We start from the raw sequence: 26,455 nt of genomic DNA, 5'->3' as shown, positions 1-26,455 counted from the left end.
GGCCGTCCCCAAAGGTCAGGCTGGTGCTCCAGGTATTGAGTTCCAAAAAGTAAACAAACCTTCTTCATGCGTCATTCAGCTTGAGATCACAACCTACCATCTTGAATTCTGAAACCCAAACTCAAGTCGAATTTCCTTTAGCAGGATTTTATACAATTAGCAAGATCTTCTAAAAATAAGTCAGTAATTGCATATTTTAAATCAAACTACTGAAGTATGCTTCTAATAATGTATTTTACACTATGGGATGAAAACAATTGTGTACTAAAAAAATCCAAAGTCTGTGGTAAGGAAATATGTTCTGGTGCAGCCTTCAAGTTAGGGATGACTGAGTCAATATGAAACGGTGTTCACAAACAAGTAATGTGACATTTCTCAGAGCGAGGAAAAATGTATCCATATTGAATTAATAGGATTGATTATTAATATAATATAAATTACAGAGTGCTGCAGTGATGCCGTATATTTGTAGGCCAACTCATAACTTTGCATCACCCTGCTTCATTTTTATGAATTTTGAAACCTAAATACAATCGTCAGAAGTAAAAAGCTAAAGTTAGGCTATAAATGAACTACACCACGGTCACATGACTTCAACATCACGACCATTAAGCCTCCCACTATGGAAGCTTGTTTCCGCCACTAAATATAAAATATGTAATTGCGACTTTTTATCTCTCAAGTCTTGACTTCTTTTCTCAAAATTGCAAGTTATAATGTCAGTACTGTAAGATATAAACTCACATTTGTGAGAAATAAAGTCAGAAATGCAAGTTATAAACTCGCAATTGTGTTATAAAGTGCAATTCTGAGGGGGAAAAAAGACAATATCACAGAATTTGGACTTTATGACTTACAATTGCGAGTGTATATCACACAATTCTGAGAAAAAAAGTTAGAATTGTTAACTCCCAATTGTGAGAAAAACGTCACCTTTTTTATATTTAAAAACCTTTTTTATTTTTTATTCAGAGGTGGAAACAAGCTTCCTCACTCCCACAACTCTTTCGGTCTTTATTTTACAAACATTTTCCCTGACAGTTTGAGACTGAATAATTCACAAGAGAGTGATTATTAACACAAAGAGGTTGTGAAAGCGACTAGTGAGTAGATGAGTTTAACTGTTTGGCTTGAAGTTTAATTTCCCCAACAACTTCAGTAGTCCCATATAGCCTCTTCACAAAGGTGATGTATTTTATGTCACAGATTAAAATGTGAAAATATCTTGAACTTGTGTTTACAGACCTTATTTCAGGCCTTGCTACATGCACAAAAACGAAGACCAGATCTAATATCGTAAGAAAAGATTGTATTTCTAATATCGGTTGACTTTTCCTCCCTTCCTCATTTGTGAGACTCCCAAGGCATAGGCTCATTTCCTTGTTTTTCCAGGTTCATCTTTTTCTTCTTTCGCTTCCGTTCTGCCATAACCATGGCCGCCACTACAGTGACCATCACAGTTCCGGTAATGATCAGAACAGTGGCTGTTTCTGCGATACACAGCTGACTGTGCATCAAACCCAGAGACGCTCCAGCCAGTAAGAGCGGAGAGTGGCATGTGATATTCATGTAATCATCCACGTGGAGATGCCTGACGTAGAGTATCTTATTGAAAACACGATGCAATTCGCAGTCACACATCCAAGGGTTCTCTGACATCTGCAGATGTGTGCTGGGTGTCTGAAGGTTTAAGAATGTCTTGAACTTAAGGCTTCTCAACTGGTTGGCTTCTAAGTTCAGTATGGTGAGGGTCTGTAGGGGAGCCAGAGCTTCCGCTTCAATTTTGGAGATATTATTGTGGTCCAAGAGAAGAACCCCAAGACCTTGTTGCATGGTCAGCAGACCTCCTTGGAGAACCATCAATTGATTCCATGCCAGGTTAAGGTGCCTTAGCATGATAAGTCCACGAAATGCCCCAACTTCAATGACCTGAATGTGGTTGTGACTGAGATCTAACCTCTCCAGACTTTCTAGGTCCTTGAATGAGTGGGTCTCAAGACGCACCAAGGCATTGTGGGAAAGCTTGAGATCTTTAAGGGAGGTCAACCCTTGAGAGAAATCTGGAGGAAGGACGCGAAGCTCATTGTAAGACAGGTCCAACTTTTCCAGGAAGGTCAGAGAGGAAAGAGCCTGGAACAGAAACAAGGCACATTCAGCTAACGATCCAGTTAAACTTAATTTAAAGACCAAAGAGAGAGGCAGAGGAATGCATTTTCTGATCACATACAGAGTCAGAAAAAAAAGGTACGGCACTTGTCGCTGGTACCTTAAGTACCCTGAGGTACAAAAGTGAAAAGGTACCAATATATACTTTTAAAGTACTAATATGTACCTTTAAGTGCTAAGTAAGTTACAAAGATGTACCTTTTCACTTTTGTATCCTAAGGTACTGCCCCAGTGACAGCGCCCTACCAATTTTCTGTCTGAAGCGACGGTTCACTCAATTCTGTAATCATTTACACACAGTCCTGTCATTCCAAACCTCCATGACTTTCTTTCTTCTGGGGAACACAAAAAAACGATAATTAGGAGATGTTTCAACTGTTTTTGTCCTCACAGTAAAGTCAAAGGGGTTCAAACATGGACAACACTGGAATGGACAAAAAACACAGAGGCATTTTCATTACATATTTTGTGGTCCACAGAGGACAGTCGGTTTGGAAATATCAGGCTAAATAATGACAGAATTTTCATTTTGGAGTGAACTATTCCTTTAAATACACTTAAAAAAATGTTGGTTATATATATATATATATATATATATATATATATATAAACACCTATGGTTCCATGAACAACCTTTCTTTTAAGAACTGTTCACTGAAAGGCTCTTTGGGGGACCCAAATTCAGTAGTTCTTCTAAACTCAAAAAAAAATATCTAAAATAAAGCTTACAAAACAGGGGCCGTATTCACAAAACATTTTAAGGCTAAAAGTAGCTCCTAACTTGCCGATTTAGGAGAAACTCTTAAAAATAATGGGCGTGTCAGTCCTAATTTTAGGAGTCTCCTATGTCTGTGAAAAGTTAGTCTCCTAAGTCTCTAAGACCAAATCACAAACAGTCCTAATCCACCCAAAGACACTGTACACCATTGAGGCAATAGCGATTGAGCCTTGGGTGCTGAACTTTTTCTTTATAAAAGCAATACATTTTGATTTATAGATTTGAATCTACAATGAGACACCAAAAAAAATAAATAAATAAAAATAAATCTTTAACAAATAAATAAATATTGTCTGATTACCTGTGGTAGTGGTTTTACAATTAACTGTATATACTAGTTTAATTAGTGACACTTAGCCTATTTTAAAACCTTTATGGCAACAATGGCAACATTTTATTTAGACTTTTTTATTAAAAAAAATATTTGAATAGGGCACCATTTGTATTTTAAAACATTTATTTTTCATTCTACAATATTTCTATGATTAAATCACTGACTCCTCCCCCATCAGCCAATCACTGTGTGTATACTCCATAGCAACGAGGTCAACCCCGCCCTTACTCTTAGCTTAAGACTTCAGTCTATTCCTTAGTAAAAGTTGGTCTCAGCAGCTTTGTGAATAGGTTTTAAGAGGAAACTCTTAGCTAAGAACTTTTACTGCTTTTAGGAGAACTCTTAGTGGTAAGATAAAATGTTTTGTGAATACAACCCCTGGTTTGATGCCATAGAAGAACCATTCTGGGTTCCCCAAAGAACTTTTCAGTGAAAAGTTCTTAAATCAATTTTATCTTAGTGCAAAGAACATTTTAAAACTCAGAACCTGTAAGTGCAATGGAAATGTTTCATGGATATTTAAGTTTCTTCATTTAACCATATGCCAATAAAGAACCTTTATTTTTTAAGAAGAGTGTGTATGGCATGGTTGTGAAAACCCCCTTTTGGAACTTGTATTTTTAAGAGTGTAGAAGAACTATTTTTGGTTCTCCAAAGAACCTTTCAGTGATCAGTTCTTAAAGAAACCATTTATTTTTTCTTAGCGTTAAGAATGTTTCAATAATCGAAAGAACCTTTTGTGCAATGAAAAGATTCCATGCAACTAATGCCAAATAAACAACCTTTATTTAAGGTTTATTTAAGGTAAGTGTAGTTGGAAAAAGAAATTACACAGACACCCAAATTTAAGCGCACCTGAGAATGTACCACCTGCATGTTGCTCTGTGACAGCAGGAGCACCCGGAGGGCCCATATTCCAGTAAAAGAGGTACTCCTCAACTCCGACAACGTATTCCCACTGAGGTCCAGGAGCCACGTGCCATGTGGAATACTGTGGGGAATATGAGTGAAACCTCGCGATCGACAGTCCACCAGCTCAGATGCTTCATAACAAGAACACTGATGAGGGCAGAGCTTTGAGGCCCCAGCAACTAGTAACGTGATGGGTAAAAATATGACGCAGAGCATCTTCAACTTGAGCTCAAAGAGACTCCATTCAAAAAAGAAAAAAGTTTGTAGAGGTACCAGATCAACAAGCACCCTTGTCTCGCTCGTTCTCAGCGCAGGATCGTCTGGTTGAGCGGAAAGAATATAAAGTCAACTGGTATATTCCTGTAAATTTATAATTAATTTTCAAACAGCTTGCAGTCTGAGATCTACAAGGATTTGTGGCTTGGCATGAGTACTCAAATTACATAAAGAGCTAAATCCTTTAATCCGTTTATCATTTCACACAATCATAGTCGGAGTTCATTATTAACTCGGTCAACATTCTTCCTGGCCAGCTGTGTACAGATCACATTTCCAAGACATTCATTCATGCTTAAAGAATTATAGATCTAATTGTACTTACCACAAACTGCTCAAATCCGTCTTCAAGAATATGGAGCCACTATCTGAGTAGAAACGTGCCACTAATATCAAATGGCACATTTTCCTCTACATAATTCAATTTACATTCAAACTCTATTAGATTTCTACCCTAAACGTTTGCTTAAAAACTTAAATTATTAAATGTAAAATTAGTTTTAACAGATGCTTTAATCTAAAGCCGCTTACAAACGAGGTAAGTCTGACATCCGCACCCTTGATTCGTGTTTAACTATTAACAAAGCTTGAAATTCTGATTTAGATCTAAAGCAAAGAGCGTCCTGCATGCAACCCTGCTTGAGTCTCTATGACATGAACTTGATTTATCCGCAAAGCACATATTGCATCACTCAAGAAACAAGAGTACTTGGTACATACTGAATATTTCATTGAACGGTCCCATCACTTTAGAAATAGGACGTGTAGTCTTACAGTTAAGCATGTTAAAGAGCTCAAAAGAAACCCCAAGGGGCATCTTACACCATGTTAAAACTTTGACGTGTACCATGGTGAGGTGTTTAGTGATGGAAACTGGTGCCATCAGAGTGCATCTTAGTTACAGTAATAATCAAACCTTTAATCCTTAATTATTCAAGAACAATCAAGACCTTTTGACACTGCCATAATAGGGTCAAGGAAAGCCAAAACCTTTTATAGTTCATAGCAGTGATAAATGATCGATTGAAACTCTATTCGTGTAATTAACCTAAAGGCTGTTGGCAGTGTGTAGCTAATGAGATTTAAAGATATTTGACTAACCTTATTAAAATTACATGTGCACCTAGAACCACATTTCTTTTATGATTTCTAAAAATACTCCAAAAAGGAAAGATTCAACATGTGACTAAAGGGGAAAAACAAAAGTGTACGATTGGACAAAAATCCATGCAGCATGACTTGTTTTGAAATGGAGTACTAGCTCAGAATATACTCTGCAGTCTGCATGGTATGGGAAATAGCATGTGTTATTCGTATCAAAGTACTATGCTACATTATCACATGGCATGTTTAATTAGGCAAATAGTGTCCAATTATGTCAGAAATAAAACAGTTGATTTTACTTCTGGTTCATGCATCATACTGGAACTGCAATGTCAAGCGTATTACACTATGATATACTGGTTTGGCAAATTAGCTATTCCATGTATACAAAACAAACGCATGCCATGCACAGAATATTGCACACATGGCATAAATACTAGTTTGGTAGCCAGCCATACCGTATGGAAGCTCGTTTCCACCACTGAATAAAAAATAAAAAGGTAATTGCAACTCTTATCTTACAATTCTGGCTTTATAACTTGCAAATGAGAGTTTATATTAAAATTCTGAAGATATAAACTCACAAATCGCGAGAAAAAGTCATAAATTTATAACTTGTAATTCTGACTTTATTTCTTGCAATAGTGAATTTATATCCTGCAGTTGAGTTTGGAACTCGCATTTCTGACTTTATTTCTCACAATTGAGAGTTTATAACCTGCAATTTTGAAATTATAAATCGCATTCCTGACTTTATTTCTTGCAATTTTGAGTTTATAACTCACATTTCTGACTTTATTTCTCACAATCCTGACTTTGCTTCTCGCATTTTTGAGTTTGGAACTCGCATTCCTGACTTTATTTCTCGCAATTGAGTTTATAACCCGCAATTTTGAATTTATAACTCACATTTCTGACTTTATTTCTCACAATCCTGACTTTGCTTCTCGCATTTTTGAGTTTGGAACTCGCATTCCTGACTTTATTTCTCGCTATTGAGTTTATAACCCGCAATTTTGAATTTATAACTCACATTTCTGACTTTATTTCTCGCAATCCTGACTTTGCTTCTCACAACCGAGTTTATAATCTACAATTGTGAGTTTATATCCTGCAATTGTAACTTCATAACTTGCAATTGTGAGAAAAAAAAAAAAAAGTCAGAATTGTGAGTCGCAATTCTTTTTTTTTTTATTCAGTGGTGGAAATAAGCGTCCGTAATACTGAGCCAATGTTGTGTTGATCACAGTTTAACTACTGTGTTTTTGCAAAATGAATAAAATGCTATTGGATTAGAACAGATGGAAAAAAGGCCACAAAACCAGTGTTTCTTTCAAGTTTTTAAACCTTTGACAGAAAGGGCAAATGTTTTTAACCCCTTCTGCAAGCATATTGTGTTTCTGAAAAAGCAACTGAAAATACAGTATTACAGTCAGAATTTTTGTTACTTTTATTTTAGAAAATGTCCTTTGTAACGTGTGGCATCTGAAGTCACATTTTGTTTAAAATACAGAACAGACAGACACTTGTAGAACAAACAGCCAAAGAAAGAAAAAAAAAAAGCATCAAAGTAAATAAAGCTAATAAGCTTTTCTGACTGGTTTGATTTTTTCTTTTTTTTTTTGACAAAATGGAATAGAAGGCGAAGGAGGGATGTAAGAGAGAAGAAAATATGAAAAGCTATCTTTAGATGAAACACAGGAGGAGTAAGAAGGGGCAGAGAGGGGATAAGACACTGTTAGTCAAAGAAACTATGGTTTGTTTGATGGTTGGTGTTTTAAATTATCTTTATAAAGTCTAATTTAGAATGAACTCTTTTCACTCTCATGTTTCTTAAAACATTTTTGCTTTTTTTTTTTTTTTTTTTTGTTTCTTTTGTTGATCTTCCAGACCCTAGGCCCTTGGTGCATCCACCCTCGGACTACGACGCAGAGGGGGAGATGAGCGCTGGTTTCAACCAGCTGTTAGGCCCTTGATGCCCGTGGTGCCCTCCCCGGATGAGCCATACCCCCCACTCAGGAGGATAAAGACGAGTCCTTCTGTGTTTGCTGTGCTTGTGTACGTTGCATCGACTTCTGGCTTTCCACATCTCTAAAATGTTTCTCAACCTGAAAAGAAAGACAAATCATGACAAGCGATCAATATGACACCTGTATACGTGGATGCACAATCAAGCGTCCGACTGATCTACTGTAGAAACATTCAGAGACATATGCGTCACCTGCCTGGTATAGAATAAAAGTTTTTCTACACCACCGACACAAGCTTTCCAGTGAAATCTAAACAGCATAACACAGTAGTTCCTAAGCTCTTTATAGTGGTGTACCCACTGAGGCATTAAATATCCTTTTGTGTACCCACTTTTTTCCCACTTAGACTGCAGTCACACATTTTCCAGTAGGGGACAATATTTGCCCCCTAAAATGTATTATCCAGTGCATTTTTTACCTTTACAAAATAAATGTTTTAAATATAGTAAATGTTAAAAAGAATGAAGTGATACTTCATAATATTAAACAAACTGCCAGTAGGTGAAATTAAGCCACTGTCTTTAGCCATCGAGTCACTCATTCACTCCATAAGGAAGCAAGTGGCAGTATTTATAAATGGGTCAATGAATCATTGACTCACGATTCGTTCAAAGCTGCAGATTCGTTCACGAAACTCCACTGTGTTGCAGTTCTGCTGTGGCTTTTGTTGGAACTTAGTTTGTTGCAAACAATACTGTGTTTAAAATGTACATCACTTAATATTACACTTTTGTTTGTTTAACTGTTGTATAAAATCAATGTCAGAATTGCAATCGTGTGGATACTTGGGAAAAATTGCAGTCTTGCTCATATAATATATTATCAACATTAAAAACAGTAACTCACACAGAGTAGGCTACGTTTTTGTATTGAGTCTTAATCGATCTCCATGCACAGTATGGGTCTATATTTGTAAATTCACACTTTTGCAAAAGGTACACTGTCGAGACTGACTGGCTAAGGCAACATACTCTGCACACAACCTATCATATACACACTGCTTATGTGGATGCAGTCAGTTTTGACCACAAAAGATGAGGTAATTTCATTGGATGTCATGCATTTGACCTTTTACAGAATTTTGTCTGTTAGAAATGCATGCTGGGTTTTAATGTTATTTTAAGGAGGTGTAGAATTAACCAAAGAGCAAAACTCAGCATTTTGTTCGCAAACCCTCTGTCACCTCACGTACCCCAGTTTGGGAGCCACTGGCATAATGTATTTAAAATGCACTTGAAGGGAAAACATGGTAGCCATGCTTTCTTTTTTTCTTTAAAGTGGAAGTAAAAAACACCACTGATGTGTTACACTAAACGTATTAAGTCACAATTTACTAGAACTGGGTACTGACAGATTTCACAATTTGATTCTGATTCACTGGCTCATTTGATTTAATTTCCAATCTCATTCCAGTAAAAGGGTTAGTTTACCCAAAAATAAAAATTCTGTCATTTATTACTCACCCTCATGCAGTTCCACACCCGTAAGACCTCCGTTAATCTTCAAAACACAAATTAAGATATTTTAGTTGAAATCCGATAGCTCCGTGAGGCCTGCATAGAAAGCAATGGACACTTCCTCTCTCAAGACCCATAAAGGTACTAAAAACATATTTAAATCAGTTCATGTGAGTACAGTGGTTCAATATTAATATTATAAAGAAACGAGAATATTTTTGGAGTGCCAAAAAAAAACAATAACGACTTATTTAGTGATGGCCGATTTCAGAGCACAGATGAATCAGTGTGTCGAATCTGCTGTTCGGAGCGCCGAAGTCACGTGATTCAGCCATTGGCAGTTTGACACGCGATCTGAATCATGATTCGACACACTGATTCATAATTCTCCGATGCTTCCTGAAACAGTGTTTTGAAATCGGCCATCACTAAATTAGTCGTTATTTTGTTTTTTTGGCACACCAAAAATATTCTCATCACTTTATAATATTAATATTGAATCACTGTACTCACATGAACCGATTTAAATATGTTTTTAGTACATTAATGGATCTTGAGAGAGGAAATGTCATTGCTCCCTATGCAGGCCTCACGGAGCCATCGGATTTCAACTGAAATATCAATTTGTGTTCTGAAGATTAACGAAGGTCTTACGGGTGTGAAACGGCATGAGGGTGAGTAATAAATGACAGAATTTTCATTTTTGGGTGAACTAACCCTTTAATTTGGATACATATCAGGCACAGCATGCAGGGAACCCTGCCGGTTGGTACATACTTAAAATCATGTTAAAGTTAACAGCGGAGTGCAATTTCAATTGCTATTTATTTTTAGATATAACACTCAAATAAGAATTGTGTGTTGTATCTACAAGAGTTGTATACAATCATTTCAGCTGTACATAAAACCACCTTATGTCTCTGTTTTTACAATATAATTATGTCTGGTCCAGTTTTTAAAATATAAACATTTAAGTGGTGGCTGTCATAACTTATAAAAAGATTCAAAACATAGATTCAAACATATATTAGACATAACAGGTTAAGTAAAAATAATTATGTAATACAGTCCAAAATGCTCCTCTCTAGAGTTATTATTTCCAGCTAACTAACAAGATATGGACAGTGAATGGCTTTTCTGAGGTGAATATAATGGTTCACAAGATTTGTGCACTTGGCGTCTTTCTTCAGAATTTGAAAGCACAAAGCTTTTTGCGATTACTGAATAAATGGCATGTAAGAAATGTTTAGTGAAGTGACTGAAACAGCATAGACTTAAAGATCGATTGATAGGATTTAACAATCCACATCGGTTCATCAAAATGAAGATCAATTAAAATAAAAAAATCAGTATTGGCAACCCATCCCTACTGTTTTTACAGGGAAACATCAAAAATGCCAGAGATGAGAGTAAATGAGGTCACAATAAAGCATTTGTAGATCAAATGACGGCACTGCATTTGAAGCATTATTTCTTGTCTTGAAGCATTGTTTCGTGTCTTCAAAAGTACCATGTCGGTACTGAAATTTTAAAAATGATACCACCAGCATTTTGAGCGCTACTGAGCGGATTCTTAAACACCTCTGATTGGCCATTGTGTTCACATGCTCATCAGATGTGTCTGTGATTGGTTCCAATGATCAACGCTTCAAATACATGTTGTAAATAGTCGTCTTTGATCATCGTAGCCAATCACAGACACATCTGTTGAGCGCGTGAACAATGGCCAATCAGAGGCGTTTACGAATCCTCTCAACAGCGCTCAAAACTCTAGGGGGAAAGGCTGGTATGGTTACATTTTTAACATTTCAGCTTGGTACCAAAGTTGGTACTTTTGACAACACTATCTTGTCCAGAATTTGGCTGCTAGGAGACTTCTTTGACAACTGAACTGTGAAGCTAACAGCAGCCTTGCCATTGTGTTTGTATTTCAAGCATCGACCAATGGAACGACTGTATTGTGAAGAGTCAGAGAGACAAAATATCCCACATTTGACTTAAGACAGGACTTAACTTTTATATTTTCAATCTTGTAAAAACATATGGATGTTGCTGGAGAAGAGCTCTTAACGCAATACTAAAATGAAAACTATATTACCGAATTGAAAGATATTCTGTAATACTCACAATTTTGCGTATATGACTTAGAGCACTTCCCTCTTTGCCTTTGCAGTTCTCCACCTGGTATGGTGGTGAGATTACGACGTCATCCATCACAATGATGTTCTTCTCCTGCCATTTACAGTCTTTGATGCTGGATAACAAAGAGATCAAACAAACTCAAGACAGGCACACCAGCAGCGAGTAAAAACGCTTAAAATGATCAAATGAAGAGTAAAGGCCCCGATATACTCACAGCGAATTTCTTTTTCGTTCTTTGCTTTGGGGTAAAAAGAAGTTTGAAATATGTGAACAGCGATATACTGTTAGCGAACATCATGATGCCGCCCACGCTACTGAAAGCGGCGTTTAAATGAATATGTAAATATGTGCTGCGTTCTTTCCTTTCAATAAAACAAAAATGACAGCGATGAGAAAACAGTCAAGAAAGCATCTGATCATAGCGATGTGGATGTTTGCACAGCTCTGAAATTTGGCACTCTATCACGTCAAGTTTACTTATATGCCACTTTACACAATAGATTGTTTTAAAGAAAGCAGCTTTACAGTATTAAACATGTCAGGGTCTCTTTTGATTACAATTACAACTTCATTTTCTACTATAAAGCAGCTCCCCACTGTGTTTTACTCACGGACGTTTGACCTTGATGGCCTGAACAGAAGAAATTAACTGAAGAAGATTTCCACAACAAAGAAGGCAGAGCAAAGTTTCACCTACCTATTACATAATCATAATAATGTGATGAAGGTGTTGACCAGCCAGGGTTGCGATTTCCCAAAAGCAACTATGGTCAACAATTCCCTAGTTACCAACAGAAATCAATGGAACTCGCAACCAAGGCTTTTGGGAAACACACCACAGGGCGATATTTTCTGGAAAGTTCGCTTTGGCAAGCCGTTTCGAACTCCCCAAACGAAGACAAAAGGAACTTCGTTTTGGTCTGATTTTGTTCAAAATTAAGTCACACCAGTTCATTCTTTGATTTCGCTTAAAGTATATTGGGGCCTTAATATAGAAACACGTTTCATGCTTAAAAAAATGTTTAAGCTCGATTTCTCAGTAGATGATTGTTTTTATTGAAAATCACATTGACCTTGTACTTTAATTCAATCATCATGGCAGTCCACATGAGGGGGGACCACCTCGTCAAATGCAGAATAATACAACTTGTAGGCTACAGATTCTTTATCTCACATACTCAAGTCAAAAGTATTAATCATTCATTTAACAGTAAACAATGTTTACAATATAAATCACCCAATTACCACTTTTAACATCGCTCTGATTATAGACACATAAAGCCTGCGATCTTACATTAGGCTTCACAATGCAAGTAAAGTTTGCAAGTCTTACGTTTTGTGTATAGTCTGGAATAATTGCTGGCCCTCAACTGAAACCCCAGCACTGATTGCATAGGCTTGGGACAACTTGTCTTCCTTTTCCGTCCTTGCCCGATTGGCAAGCTGTAAAAAAAAAAAAAAAAATGATGTCAAAATAAGATATTGATAGACATGCATCATCTCTATCTTTTATTATTTACCATCACATCTAGTAAATGTGTCAAACTCTGCTCCTGGAGGGATACAGACCTGCAGACCTAATTAGCTGGTTCAGGTGCTTTTAATTAGGGTTGGAGCGTAGCTCTGCAGGACAATGACCCTCCAGGAGTTTGACACCCCTGATCTAGTACAACATATGTGAAAAGCTTTTTACAAACCACTATGGCTATGTTCAGACGGTCAGCAAAAAAAATTATTCAGATGGGGTTTTGAAAGTCTAGAGAGAAATCTGATTTTTTCAAATCTGAATCAAACCACATCTGGAGGCGGTTTGAAATGCAACAGTATTTTACAGATGTGCCTCAGTCTGGGCGTTCTGGCTGCTCAAACCAGATTTCAAATGGTCTTTTGTGTCACTATTAACTCGACATACAACGATAACATCAAAACCGGTGAAGGAAATGCCAGAGGTATTCATACGGTATTCAAATGGTATGTCCAAAGATTTCGGCCATGACTACAGCATGGAACATCACAATATACACCAGTCTCCTCCACTGCTGATTTTTCTTGTGCACCGGAGGAGATCCGCACCGCGACTCGACAGGAGAGCGAGAAGATGCACCTCCTATTGTCCTGCATTCGTTTTGAAAGCTGCGTCACATACGTGGGTATGCCCAATCAACCCATGCAGATAGGTTGGTTATGAGTGGACTCACAAATCTTGCAAATAATAGTGCAGAGAGTCTGCCTGAAAAAGATCTGACTTGAGAAAAAAAATCTGATTTGCCTGGAGTCTGAACATAACCCATGACTATGTGAAAAAAAAAAAAAAAAATACAAAACATCAGAAATCACAGTATTTGCTTTCAACCAAAAAAATTAAGTGTATAGCAGTGCTGATGGTGGTAAAACTGTTTAAACTGATAGAAATTTTGCATAAATATGTCTACCGTGGCAGATAAAACTGCCTGGCTATTAGTGGGAGGGACCGCTTTAGTTTACGAGAGTGCGCTGAATGAACAGGAGTAACGTGAAAAACAGACTGCAACTAAACTTCACTTCCTTGTCTGGCATAAAAGTTAAATTAACATATGGCTCATCTAACCAGAATGTATAGTCATTTTGCAACAGTGTGCTTCCAACAATTGTGCTTCCAAGTGCTTTCTTTTTGGTTCTGTGCATGCAAGATAAGTCACTATTGTGTGTACTGTAACAAAAGCCCTATATCTGTTGGGTTTGATACGGATACATGTAGGCTGCCATTGCAACTGCTGCTACTAAAGAAACCCACACACTATACGATAATCAGGCCGATTTTGGGCCCAATTCTCTGCTTATGACAATCCTAGGTAAAGTCCTGATTATCTTGATGGTTCTACAGATCATCTTATCAGATTTTTCTGTGGTGTGATGTGTGTTGAAAGTGATTGAATCTGCTCAGAAGAACATCAGAGCAGCAGAGATCTCAAATGATAAATATATATAACATCTTAAATATATTTACGATCAGAAATCCTGTTGTGTGGGAGGAACCCCGAGGACAAACGCACACTCTGTAGAGCGTCATGTCGTGGAACGAAACGATGAAAGCGAGCTGACGGAAGACGGAAGCCTAACATGACTTCATCCAAAGTTTTTCTCTTTTCCCCCCCTGTAAATTTTCTGTAAAAAGCAGTCCAAACACTATTATCGCCCATGGCGTTTTATTATTTGTCTTGCCTGTCGTCCACCATGTTCATTTACACTAAAGTCACGATTGATGATAGTTTTTGCTAGATTTCCCGTCTTCACAGACGGGACTCTGTTAGTGTGTGGTGTGCTTTCCTGGTCACGTCGCAGCACTACAAACACTAGAGGAACAAAAGACTCTTCCCTGTCATTATCCTTATGCAGGTGCACAGTGAAGGCTTCCGTGTTTACGTCCGAATGCCGGCTCAGTATTGGCCAAAGCTGATCACGTGAGCAGCATGACGCATGCGTGTGATGCTGATGCAGGAGCAGGCCAATAATGAGTCGCTGTTCGGACGTAGAAACTGGAAGCGCTGGACATAACATATGAGAATGACAAAGAAGAGATTGTTGAATAAAGTCATTATTTTTGCACACAAAAAGTATTCTCATCGCTTCATAACATTAAGGTTGAACCACCGCAGTCACAGCGACTGTTTTAACGATGTCTTTAGTACCTTTCTGGACCTCGAAAGTGTTGATTATATTTGCCGTCTATGGACGAGAATATACCTCTCGGAATTTGTCAAAAATATCTTAATTTGAGTTCTGAAGATGAACGAAGGTCTTACGGGTGTGGAACGACATGAGGGTGAGTAATTAATAACAGAATTTTCATTTTTGAGTGAACTAACCCTTTAAAGGCATCACCAATAGGCCATACCAACTATACTGTCATATATGTATAGAGTTACTATAAATTAAAACAACTCATATCATAGCAGTATATACAATTGTGATCATACCACCCACCCATAGTGCATTACACTTTAAGCTCAAAAGTTGATCATACCTTGCTAACATTCAAGGATGCTAGAGGAGGAGGTGTCTCAGTGCGGTCATTAATTATATCCACCTCTGAAACATAGGCTAAGTTAATCAAGATGACGTCGCTGAGGTTGGGCTTACCGCTGGAGGAAGGACATTCTGGGAAGAGGGTTAAGGGTAAATCAAACAGAAACATCAAGACAAGATTATGAAGATTGTTCTTTAAAAAAAAAAAAAATAGAAAAAAGGCAGGTGTTGAACCCTCCTGTTTGGGAAATGAGTTGGTTTACTAAACACTGAAAGTAGTTACTGACACGCCTGTTTACAATACACCAAAGACATGGAGCGGTTCAACTATCACGTCAGTCTGCGTCTCTGATCCATCCATCCAAGGTTAGACGTAAAAGACGAGCAGAGAGTAATACATAAAATGAAACCAACATGAGTAATTGGTTGAGCAAGCCTACAAAAAAAATAAGACCAGGGGGAAAAAAAGTGACAAGTGATGTCAAACATGTCAAACAAGGAGTGTCAGTATTGAACAGGGACAGGCGGGATTTATAAAAATACGAAATCTCATGAAGGTCAACCTTATTGGTGACAAGCAGATTAATTAATTCATCACTAATAACGGTCTCCATCTGTAGTAGATACCTGAAAAGCTTTTTTTTCAGGTAACAAAAGGATACAATCTATCCTTAACCCTACGAAGCCTACTGTATCAATTGATGCACAAATTTCTAAAGCCTCTAAATTAGCAACCTGATCAAAACTTTTCTGAAAAACATGCCTTCTGTCCTCTGAGTGATAATTTACACTTTTTTTTTAAGCACATAAAGTCATTTTAGTATCATTTTAAAAAGATTCACCTTCAGGTCGGGGTGATGTGAAATCTTCACTGATTTTTATTAAGCCATGCCAGGTCAAAGGCTGTGTCAACACTCCTCTGGTCACCCTTTAAAACGGCATGTCAAAAGATGTGAGCTATAAAAAGGCAGTATTTCAGCAAGTACATTTGCATTGAAGGAACCTATTTGTGATCTAGATTTTGTGCATTAAATATAGCGAATAGGGTTGACTGTCATCCTTCCAATCTCAGCACTCAAACTCCAGTATTTGTTTAACTACAAAAAACATTCAGTCTGATATTACTGAACTGTATAACGACATACCGCGTGTAGTATGATGATAAACCGGTGTATGTTACGCAACCTAGACATGAGCCCCCCCAAGCTAATACTTAGTGAATTAAAAAAAGAAACTATGTTCATAAACTATGTAACATGCCATAATGAAAGCTGCCATTATTACACTGGAAAGACATTAGCTTAGCGCGCGGGCTAATACTGTCGGTCGCGAGGACATGCTAATCAACAAGCTAACCACAAACAACACTTTTCCAACACGTTTTCTAATGTGAACCCACGTCAAAACAACAAAGCACGGAAAACACCAAGCGACAATCACAGTTGATCGTGTCCAAACACAACATAGAAGGCAAACGAAGCAAGAATAGGCGTTGAATGAGGCCACTAGCGCACACATAAACATGCTCGCGCGGAGCTTCAGTTTGACACAGTCCAGCCGTTTAAACGCACATTTCCGAGGAATAAAGGATACTCAGAGTCAACATCTTGGACGGGTAATCGAAAGCCACCACCTCTCCCTGCAAACGTTGGCCTAAACAAGTGAGGCAAGAGACATGGCTCCCGACACTGAAATACTCCCCCGGTCCAGGAGCCGCCATCTTCTCCGCCAGGGAAACCGGAGCGAGAGCTTTACGTAAACGCACGCGACAGCGTGACTGCTACGACGCAGAGGCACGTCAGGTGACAGGAAAGAGTGGAAACACGATGATTAAAAAAAATAAATAAATAATAATAATAATTAATATCTAAATAAATAAATAATAATAATTAATATTTAAATAAATAATATAAATTCATAAATAAATAAATAATATAAATAAAATTAAATCTTTTAAGACTCGCGATAGAGAACAACATGTATTAGGTGTATGACTGACGTCTGAAGATGAAAAAAAAAAAAAAAAAAAAAAAAAAAAAAAATATATATATATATATATATATATATATATATATATATATATATATATATATATATATATATATATATATATATATATATATATATTTAATATATATGTTTGTATGGATGTATTTTTATGACCGTATTCCTCTACTGTAAATAATAATAATAATAATAATAATAAAACAATCTTAACTACAAAATTACAACATTTCTTCCAGAAATAACAGTTAAATATTGAACAAAAAGTATAGAGAACAATTCAGAGAATGTGAGATAAATCGCAAAAACAACAGCAATACAACAGAATAAAAGTAGGCTAAAACAAAACAAATTTGGCGGTTACATAAATTTGAAAAGCTTTAGATTAATCTATTTATTGTTTTCACAATTTTCTTATTGTGTGTTCTCCTAGTTGAAAGTGTTTCAGTGAGTTTCTTGTTTAGTTAAAGGATTAGTTCACTTTCAAATTAAAATTTCATGATAATTTACTCACCCCCATGTCATCCTAGATGTCCATGTCTTTCTTTCTTCAGTCGAAAAGAAATTAAGGTTTTTGATGAAAACATTCCAGGATTATTCTCCTTATAGTGGACTTCAAGGGACTCCAAATGGTTGAAGGACAAAATTACAGTTTCAGTGCAGCTTCAAAACGTTCTACATGATCCCAGACGAGGAATAAGGATCTTATCTAGAGAAACCATTAATCATTTTCTAAATACTCCAAGCGCAGCTTTGGACTACAATGACTACAACGCTCACCAGCGCAGTCGTTTTGCAAATACAGTACAAAAAAGAGGAGGTGGGTAATTTGCAAATACAGTACACTCGATGGAGGTGGGTAACTTTCGAAATTGTCTTATAAAGTCATAATATATACATTGTTTTTGAATTACCGTAAAGCATTTTGTCACTCTCTCGTGAATGTGAACATGAGGCGAGATTGTGTCGGGTCGGCGCAGCTCAACTTGCAAGTGCTGTATTCTGGCGTAGACGTGCCAGAGGGGGTTAGTGCACGCCTCAAACACACCACTACAAGTCAATTAAACATCATAAGGACTTAGAAAACTATTTATGAAGGTAAAAAGTTACTTAGTTCTGCTTTAACCGTAAATGCTCATCTTGAACTAGCTCTCTTCTTGGTCAAAGTTAGAACTAATTATTATATACTTGCACTAGCATATTGTATATGACAATTTAGTTCAAACTTTGACCTGAGGAGGGCAATAATACACTTAGCAGTATCTACACTGCTGGAAGTCAAATAGAGAAGAAGAAGAGAGCTAGTTCTAGATGAGCATTTATGGTTAAAACGTATACAATTTTAATTTTTGTTTTTAGAAAATGCGTGAAGGTTTCTCTAGATAAGACCCTTATTCCTCGTCTGGTATCGTTTAAAGCTATTTGAAGCTGCACTGAAACTGTAATTTTGACCTTCAACCGTTTGGAGTCCATTGAAGTCCACTATAAGGAGAATAATCCTGAAATGTTTTCATCAAAAACCTTCATTTCTTTTCGATTGAAGAAAGAAAGACATGAACATCTTGGATGACATGGGGGTGAGTAAATTATCAGGAAATTTAATTTGAAAGTGAACTAATCCTTTAAGCCTATTCTTGACTTGTGAATGTAAATAATTAAAAGATTAAAAATGTAAAAGCCCTTTTCATTGTTCAGATAATATTCTTCGCACATGTACTTAATAAGTAAGCCTATAATAAGGTGAACTTATAAAACCTTTGCGTTAAAAGTAGCTATGCAAGAAGTTTGAATATGCAGTTATTTAGAATATCCATTTGAGTGAATTTTGTCCCACTGCGGTACCCGTAATAGGAGGTCTGAATGACAGATCATCTCAGATTCAAATCTGTTAGCTGTAAGATAATAGTTCGATGACTTTAATGTAATGTTTGGACGTTTATTCATCATCCTATAATGGAGACCATATACCGCCAAGGCGTTTGGATGGCGGAGGCTCTTCAGCGGAGGACAAGCAGCTATGAGGATTTCTGGCTCGTTTCCTCTCATATGGGAGACCCGAAAGCTGCAGTCCTCCTCGTCTTCCCGGTTGTGTTTCACATTCATCGACGGACTGGCATCGCTGTTCTCTGGGTAGCAGCTTTATCAGAGTGGCTTAATTTGATTCTCAAATGGTATGAACTGCTTTGCATGTTTGAAAACGAAACTGAATGTCAGATGACTGTAAACGAGTTTTCTTTAATTTGTTTGTCTGAGCAAAAATTAAATATCATACATTTTTACCATGATTTACAGAAGACACCCATTAAAATGTCAGGGATATATAAAAAAAAAAAAAAAAAAAAAAAATCCTATTTATGCCATATTAAAGACTAATTGCTTTTACCCCAAATGCTAATTACTTGTAATTTTACATTTTTAAACTTTGCCACTATCCTAGGTTTTGCCCATTTGTCAGCAAAATTTTTGGTAACACTTTAGTATAGGGAACACATATAAACTATTAACTACGACTTTTCCCCTCAATAAACTCCTAATTTACTGCTTATTAATAGTTAGTAAGGTAGTTGTTAAGTTTAGGTATTGGGAAGAATTAAGACTGTAGAATAAGGCATTAATATGTGCTTAATAAGTACTAATAAACAGCCAATATTCTATTAATATGCATGCTAATAAGCAACTAGTTAAAAGACCATAAAATAAAGTGTTACCGAATTTTTACTAATTTAAAATGCAATAAAATTTAGTATCCTCACTTATTCTTTTAGATAATTTAATACGTACAGGTCAGAATAAGTATGTAGTATGTTGAATATATATATATATATATATATATATATATATATATATATATATATATATATATATATATATATATATATATATATATTCTGTGTGAATGGTATATGATTTATAATTATTTATGGAAGCTTTTTTGTATGTTATGGTTTATTTTTTTTTGTTTTTATCATTTCATTAATTAAAAAAAAAACACAAATTAATAAACTAGTCCTCCATGGAATAAATAATAAAAAAGGCAATTTTCCCCCTCATAATTCACTTTTTTTTCTCACAGTTCTTTGTTTATTGCGAGTTTTAAAGTCAGAATACTGTCAGCGTTGCTTATATAAGTATTACAAGTATCAATGTCACATACTAAAACCACATAGAAATCACTGAAATTATAGAAATTATTACAAAGCTCTTTAAAAATTTTTTCTTCATATTTTATCACTTCAGTGTCAAAAATATGCTGCTTAATTTTTTATTTAATTTTATTTATTTTATTGGTAACACTTTACAATAAGGTTCATTAGTTAACATTAGTTAACTACATAAGTTAACATGAACTAATAATAAACTGAATTTATACAGCATTTATTAATCTTTGTTAATGTTAATTTCAACATTTACTAAAACATTATTAAAATGTTGTTAACATTAGTTAATGCACTGTGATCTAACATGAACAAACAATGAACAACTGTATTTTCATTAACTAACATTAATGAAGATTAGTAAACACAAATATATTACTCATTGTTAGTTCATGCTATAATAATAATAATAATAATAATAAAACATTATTAATAATTGGATAGCAATAATAATTAAGCACCAGATCAGTATGTTAGTTTGTTTCAGGAAAAACCTTATATCAATCTACTAATTTCTTACTCTTTTGATTATTAATTATTCTGAGGGCACTAGAAAGTAAACTGTAAAGAATGTTTTTTAGTTTTCATTATATTATAGATTTAAACTCAATTTTATTGGGTTGTGAATGGCCTTTCATGTTGACTAATTGATGTAATGTGACATCTAGGATCCTGTTTGGCGAGAGGCCATATTGGTGGATTGGAGAATCTGGATTGTTTTCTAAAAACCCACCGAAAGTCCAGCAGTTCCTGTCCACCTGCGAGACTGGTCCAGGTAAAGCAGCAGAATAATCCTCCGTATTATAGTTCATTTTACCTCAACCCTTTCCAGATGTCAAGACATTTGTTATGAGCCGTAATTCCTCATTCATCTTTCTCAGGCAGTCCGTCAGGTCATGCCATGGTCACTAGTGCTGTCTGGTGGCTGATCGTCTCTTCACTGGCGTCATTCTTTCACACTCGCACAGGCAGGTCTGTCTTTAACCCTATAAAGCCTATTAAAGGTGCAATATGTAAGAATTTTGCAGTAAAATATCCAAAAACCACTAGGCCAGTGTTATATATTTTGTTCACTTGAGTTATTACAATATCCCAAATGTTTCTAACTATTTGTAAATCGTGAGAAAATTGCAGTTTTACCCAAGGCTCCGGGACGTGTGAGGAGTCGCCTGTCAATTGCGTCATACCCGCGTTACCCTCGGTTTCCGGTTTTATTTTGTAGAAACCATGGAAACACCAAAGACGCTTTAATATTTACACGTTTTAATAGACAAGGGAACAACTGTTTTGATATATTTATAGACAGAAAACTAATTATTGTTATATAGCTCAACACGTTTAGTCTTATTGTTTTAATCTAATTTTCTTGATTTTTTGCAAGTACCATGCTTTACCACGCCTGAAAAACACTATTTTGTCAAGTAGCTAACATAGCATAATCAGATGCAGCTTTATTTTTATTAACAGTAATACAGTATATTCTTTATCATACAATATGTTTTAAAAATAATTACATGCCATTTATCAACACAAGCCATCCAGCATTTAATATGATATTCTAAAATCGATCTTACTGCAGTGTGTAACAGTGTCTTACAGCAGCCGCCGAGCGAACGCACAGAGTAACGTTATAACATCATTTTCAACACTCTCAAATGTATCTAATATGATAAACAGAGCTGTGTTACCTCATACTCATGACCGGAAATGCGGAAGCGGCGCCGGCAACTGTGTCATAATAAAAGTCCAGCTGCTCGTGAGGCGTGTGTTGATCAATCGCTCCAGCTCCTCGTTCAGCTCCACAACACTCGCTCCTGCTCTGCTTCATACTACAGTAATGTTAATAATCGCATCCATGAACATGATTTCTTCCTGAGTCCTATCCCAATTCTTTTCCACCGTCCGTTGAGATGGAGACCACATGTCCCAAGATTCCACGCTCAAACTTGGCATCATCAAACTACGCCTTTGTTTTGATTAGGCCTCTAGCGACCTCTAGCGGACAGAAATCATACATACTGCACCATACTCCATATTCTCAATATATCATACTACATGAACCATAAAAGCCTGATGTATCAAATATGATACCCTACAAATAAAACACTTGTTTTTTTAATTCTTTGTTTCCTGTTCCATTTTTTTTTTAAATGAGCTTTTTCCTACTATCATAAGGTTCTCACGCTCTCTAATAACTCACATCACAGTGAATGTTATTTATTCATATGTAATACTAACTAAACAAACTCTTTCTCGTACAGTAAGATGTTAGCTGCAGTGCCGTATCTGTTGTATGCAGTATTTCTGGGATGTGTGGGCCTTTCTCGGATCTTCATCCTGGCTCACTTCCCTCATCAAGTCATTGCAGGTCTTCTGACAGGTCAGTCTTAAATAGATACATACATACATACCCATTATCTTAAAAAAAAAAAAAAGCCAGGAAGATCTTTATGCTTTTCTCCACAGGAGTGTTGCTGGGGATTTATCTGAACCGGACTGTGCCTGAATGTCGCCCTCTGCTGTTCTTCTTTTGCTGTAGCTTGACTTTGCTCGTTGGAGCTCTTGTGCTGCATGGTGCCCTGCAAAAGACTGGGATTGATCTTTCTTGGTGGGTACAATGTGATATTGAGTTAATATTGTGTAAAAATGTTAAATTTTTTTAGTTTAGCACGTTTAATTTCAGCACATGTGTACATCTCAATTGTTACAATTAAATTGTGTCACATAAGGTGTGGACCATGAACCATTTTCACAGGCTGTGATGACATGTTTCTACAGTTATAAACATTGTAAATCTAGCAAATATTTTTTTTATAACACTGTACTTTGTTATATTACCCTGGCATCAAATTTCACAAAACATCGAGTAACTAAAGTCGTATAGAAGCTTGTTTCTGCCACTGAATAAAAAATAAAAAAGGTATTTTGATTTTTTTATATCTCACAATTCTGACTTTTTTCTCTTGCAGCTGTGTGATATAAACTCACAATTGAGTTATAAAGTCAGAATTGTAAGAGATAAACTCTTCATTTTCCCTCAGAATTGAACTATATAACTCGCAATTGCGACTTTGGAAATTGATTCGATGGTTGTGGTTTGCTATTGGTCTATCTCATGTGAGTGACAGGTTGCCCCGCCCTCACACCAATAAACACATCAAAAGAGATGATGCTGAAAGAGGGAGGCAAAGTTATTTTGATTAAAAATTAAGGTTACATATATTTAAAAAAATAATAATGATGCAGTAAATACTGATAAATGCTGCAAAAGAAGAACTCAGTTTTGATTTCATGGTGACTTTAATACTGATGCATACGTTTTTCTAATGCCTCAGCTGAGGAAGTGACAGTAAATTTGACATCTTTCTCTCTTCTGACCATTGTAATCATTTTTTTGCTCTTTTGGAAAGTCACAGAAATGCTAGTCATGGATTGTTTTTTTGTTTTTTGCAGTTGGAGCAAATGGGAATGCAAAAATAATACTTTTTTGTAGTTTCCATTCACCACTATAGAAGTTATTTGGCTTTTAAGAACCCCGAAAATATGAAAATGGTCAATTGAAAAATGCATTATCTCGTACACATTGCATATTTGTATTAATGAGTGTTAATCTGTATGAATGACTTCTTTCACTGCAAGCTTACACTCTTCTACTGTGAACCACAGGTCCATCTCACTGGCTAGGAGGTGGTGTTCTCACTCCGAGTGGATCCGTTTGGACACGGCGCCCTTCTCCTCTCTGAACCGTGATGCCGGGGTTCTGCTAGGACTAGGACTTTCACAGTATTGGAAGCCAGGTGGATGGGCTCTTCCGTGGGTACCCAGGACTCTCTGTCTGGCCCTCTCGTCCATGGCCCTCCGCTACATCAGCAGTTTCCCTGTGCCCACTGTTCCTCCTCTTCTCTTCTACACCCTGTTCTTTCTGAAATACACCATTGTGCCGCAGGTGGTCATGGTGTTAGTACCAGGATTTGTGCATCTCCTCACAGACAAACCCAAGAGGGAGTAAAAATGTTGCAGCTTTCGGTGTTTGAACCAGCCGTTGACACAAATCATCTTGAAGATCGATCATTAATGGAGTAATATTAAAATAAAAGAAGACAATGCAGTTGCTTGCAGCTTTAAAGATTGTTTTGCAACACCAACAAAAAAGTGATATGGATGGAATATGGATTGCTGCAGTTCATAAACATTTAGTTTGTGCCAAAGAAACTATTAAGTGAAGTTTTAGTGAAATTCTTGTTCTTTCACGTTCATTTGTTTACTCTATTTATTCTTTTGTTTTTAAGCTTTCAAGTTATTTGAATTTTTTTGGACCAATCTATATTCGGTCTCAGCAAAGAGGTGAAGAAAACTAGATTTGATCTGTTCAAAAATTCGTCACCAAGATTTTTTCTTCTTCTTTTTTTCTTTACTGTTGGTAAATTGTTAAAATTGAAACTAAATTGTTCTAGGTTGTTGCTTGTTTTTTTGTTGTTTGTTTTAGCATCTGCCAGGGGAAAAACTAAACTCTGATCACTCAGAAATGTAACTTTCTATCTCCAACAACCTGCATGATTTGAGTATATGTCAGTTTAATATGTGGGGGTTTGTCAACTCTGAGCAATAGTCATGATGTTTGTCTTGATTTAATTGGTTGCCACTGAAAGGACAAATAGTACAGTTCTGTAACAGCTGTAGGCATATATTTAAAGGGATAGTTCACACAAAGATGAAAATTTCATCATCATTTACTCACCCTTATGTTGTTCCAAACCTGTATGAGTCAAAAGAAGATATTTTGAATAATGTTTGTAATCAAACAGTTGACAGTAGATATTGACATCCATTGTAGGAATAAAAAAAAAAAAAAATGCTATGGAAGTCAATGGCTACCGTCAACTGTCTGGTCACTAGAATATCTTCTTTTGTGTTCAACAGATTAAAGAAACTCGTACAGGTTTGCAACAACAACATAAGGGTGAGTAAATGATGACAATTTTCATTTTTGGGTGAACTATCCCTTTAAAGTAAACCACAATAAAAGGAATCATCTTTTAAGCTTGACCAGTGTTATACATTTCTTATATTTAAAGTAACTATTATTAAACATAAACCATATAAAAATGACCACTGACATGATAAAAACACATTCTGGTTTATTGAAGTCATTAAACGTTGTCACAGCGCTCTGAAAGCTCACATTTACAGACGAAAAACTCTGCTTAGCAAGCAAATACATTAAAATCAACTCAAATCCAATTGAAAAATAAAAAGAATGGCCAAACCCTTTAGAGGTAAATGTAACGTCTCTACTGTTGAGTTTGGTGGAGATGAGTGTGAGATTTTTTGTGAGCATTATTTCTGTTAAGTTCCTCTATTGGAGACATACGGCAGATTCACGAATGTCTGTGTATGTCGATTTCGGAGGGGAATGGAGGATAAATCATGCGTCTGGTTATGTACAGCAAAAATAACTCGCACTGAAAACCACAACACCCGAAAGAGGCCCTTGATGAGCCCTCTGTCTTTATTTCACTTTTCCCCAAAGTTGACCATCTCTCCATTCAAGCAGGTTTACACTGACAGCACTAGAAAGGTGATTATGGTTGCCTTTAAGACAAGCTGTCTAGATATCTGTTCATATACTGTATTTTTGAGAAGATCTGACCAAAGCCACATTTAAGCTCTGCATGTTAATAATATTGCATTCTGAAGCAGAGAATTTCAAAAGGAACTAGCTGAATAGTATTTTTTTTTTTTTTTTTTTTTTTTACACGACAAATACACTATTTCAAAACGGCTGGTTTGCTTTTGGGTAGTGTGTGATGCCACTGAACTGTGTTTGACACGTGAGGCTCATCAAGTCCTTCTCGCGCCGCGTTTGGCGACGCATTTTCAGAGGAGAGCAGGATCTTGTATGCATGAACACATTTGGCCACTATATACAGCAAGTACACTGCGCTCTATAAAGGCTGTTATATACACATTTTATATCTTTTTAAAAACATAATTTTGCTCTTTTATATTATTGTTCATTCATTTGCTTGAAAAATTAGAATTGCACCAAGGACAATGACTTCTATTTGTTTTCTAGTAGTACAACTAATCAC

At 36.3% G+C, this 26,455-nt stretch overlaps 3 protein-coding genes across 5 annotated transcripts; 1 reads left to right on the top strand and 2 right to left on the bottom strand.

The window, feature by feature from the left end:
* Positions 1-922: 922 nt before the first annotated feature.
* Positions 923-7,240, bottom strand: LOC137007700 (reticulon-4 receptor-like 2). 2 transcript variants are annotated; one of them, XM_067369325.1, is made up of 3 exons: positions 4,792-7,240; positions 4,134-4,510; positions 923-2,130 (listed from the first exon to the last, which is right to left on the bottom strand). In XM_067369325.1, exons 2-3 carry the CDS (start codon positions 4,404-4,406, stop codon positions 1,345-1,347), a joined length of 1,059 nt encoding a protein of 352 aa, XP_067225426.1. In that variant the 5' UTR covers positions 4,407-4,510; positions 4,792-7,240; the 3' UTR covers positions 923-1,344. The 2 variants fall into 2 exon arrangements, with proteins under 2 accessions (XP_067225426.1, XP_067225427.1); XM_067369326.1 differs by having other exon boundaries at positions 4,149-7,240.
* Positions 7,241-7,411: 171 nt separating this feature from the next.
* lsm12b (LSM12 homolog b) lies at positions 7,412-16,956 on the bottom strand. Of its 2 annotated transcripts, XM_067369327.1 has the most exons (6): positions 16,798-16,956; positions 15,203-15,336; positions 12,533-12,642; positions 11,414-11,437; positions 11,185-11,311; positions 7,412-7,678 (listed from the first exon to the last, which is right to left on the bottom strand). In XM_067369327.1, exons 1-6 carry the CDS (start codon positions 16,922-16,924, stop codon positions 7,586-7,588), a joined length of 615 nt encoding a protein of 204 aa, XP_067225428.1. In that variant the 5' UTR covers positions 16,925-16,956; the 3' UTR covers positions 7,412-7,585. The 2 variants fall into 2 exon arrangements, with proteins under 2 accessions (XP_067225428.1, XP_067225429.1); XM_067369328.1 differs by lacking the exon at positions 11,414-11,437.
* Positions 16,957-19,079: 2,123 nt separating this feature from the next.
* g6pc3 (glucose-6-phosphatase catalytic subunit 3) lies at positions 19,080-25,172 on the top strand. The gene is made up of 6 exons (XM_067369817.1): positions 19,080-19,379; positions 21,032-21,138; positions 21,245-21,335; positions 22,625-22,743; positions 22,830-22,971; positions 24,030-25,172. The coding sequence occupies exons 1-6, from the start codon at positions 19,162-19,164 to the stop codon at positions 24,370-24,372; spliced, it is 1,020 nt and encodes a 339-aa protein (XP_067225918.1). The 5' UTR covers positions 19,080-19,161; the 3' UTR covers positions 24,373-25,172.
* Positions 25,173-26,455: the final 1,283 nt, after the last annotated feature.

The sequence above is a fragment of the Chanodichthys erythropterus genome, chromosome 19, assembly GCF_024489055.1.
Source record: "Chanodichthys erythropterus isolate Z2021 chromosome 19, ASM2448905v1, whole genome shotgun sequence".
Lineage (NCBI taxonomy): Eukaryota > Metazoa > Chordata > Actinopteri > Cypriniformes > Xenocyprididae > Chanodichthys > Chanodichthys erythropterus.
Note: the sequence above shows the minus strand (reverse complement) of the source record. Positions and strands in the feature narration are given on the sequence as shown.

Coding starts and splice junctions, on each gene's coding strand:
- LOC137007700 (XM_067369325.1), bottom strand. CDS start 4,406: ATGCTCTGCGTCATATTTTTACCCATCACGTTACTAGTTGCTGGGGCC. Junction 2,131..4,133: donor TGCAGGTGGTACATTCTCAG/GTGCGCTTAAAT, acceptor TTTCTGTTCCAG/GCTCTTTCCTCTCTGACCTT.
- lsm12b (XM_067369327.1), bottom strand. CDS start 16,924: ATGGCGGCTCCTGGACCGGGGGAGTATTTCAGTGTCGGGAGCCATGTC. Junction 15,337..16,797: donor GTCCAAGATGTTGACTCTGA/GTATCCTTTATT, acceptor CCCTCTTCCCAG/AATGTCCTTCCTCCAGCGGT. Junction 7,679..11,184: donor TAAGTCATATACGCAAAATT/GTGAGTATTACA, acceptor CTTTCTTTTCAG/GTTGAGAAACATTTTAGAGA.
- g6pc3 (XM_067369817.1), top strand. CDS start 19,162: ATGGAGACCATATACCGCCAAGGCGTTTGGATGGCGGAGGCTCTTCAG. Junction 19,380..21,031: donor CTTAATTTGATTCTCAAATG/GTATGAACTGCT, acceptor TGTGACATCTAG/GATCCTGTTTGGCGAGAGGC. Junction 22,744..22,829: donor CATTGCAGGTCTTCTGACAG/GTCAGTCTTAAA, acceptor TTTTCTCCACAG/GAGTGTTGCTGGGGATTTAT.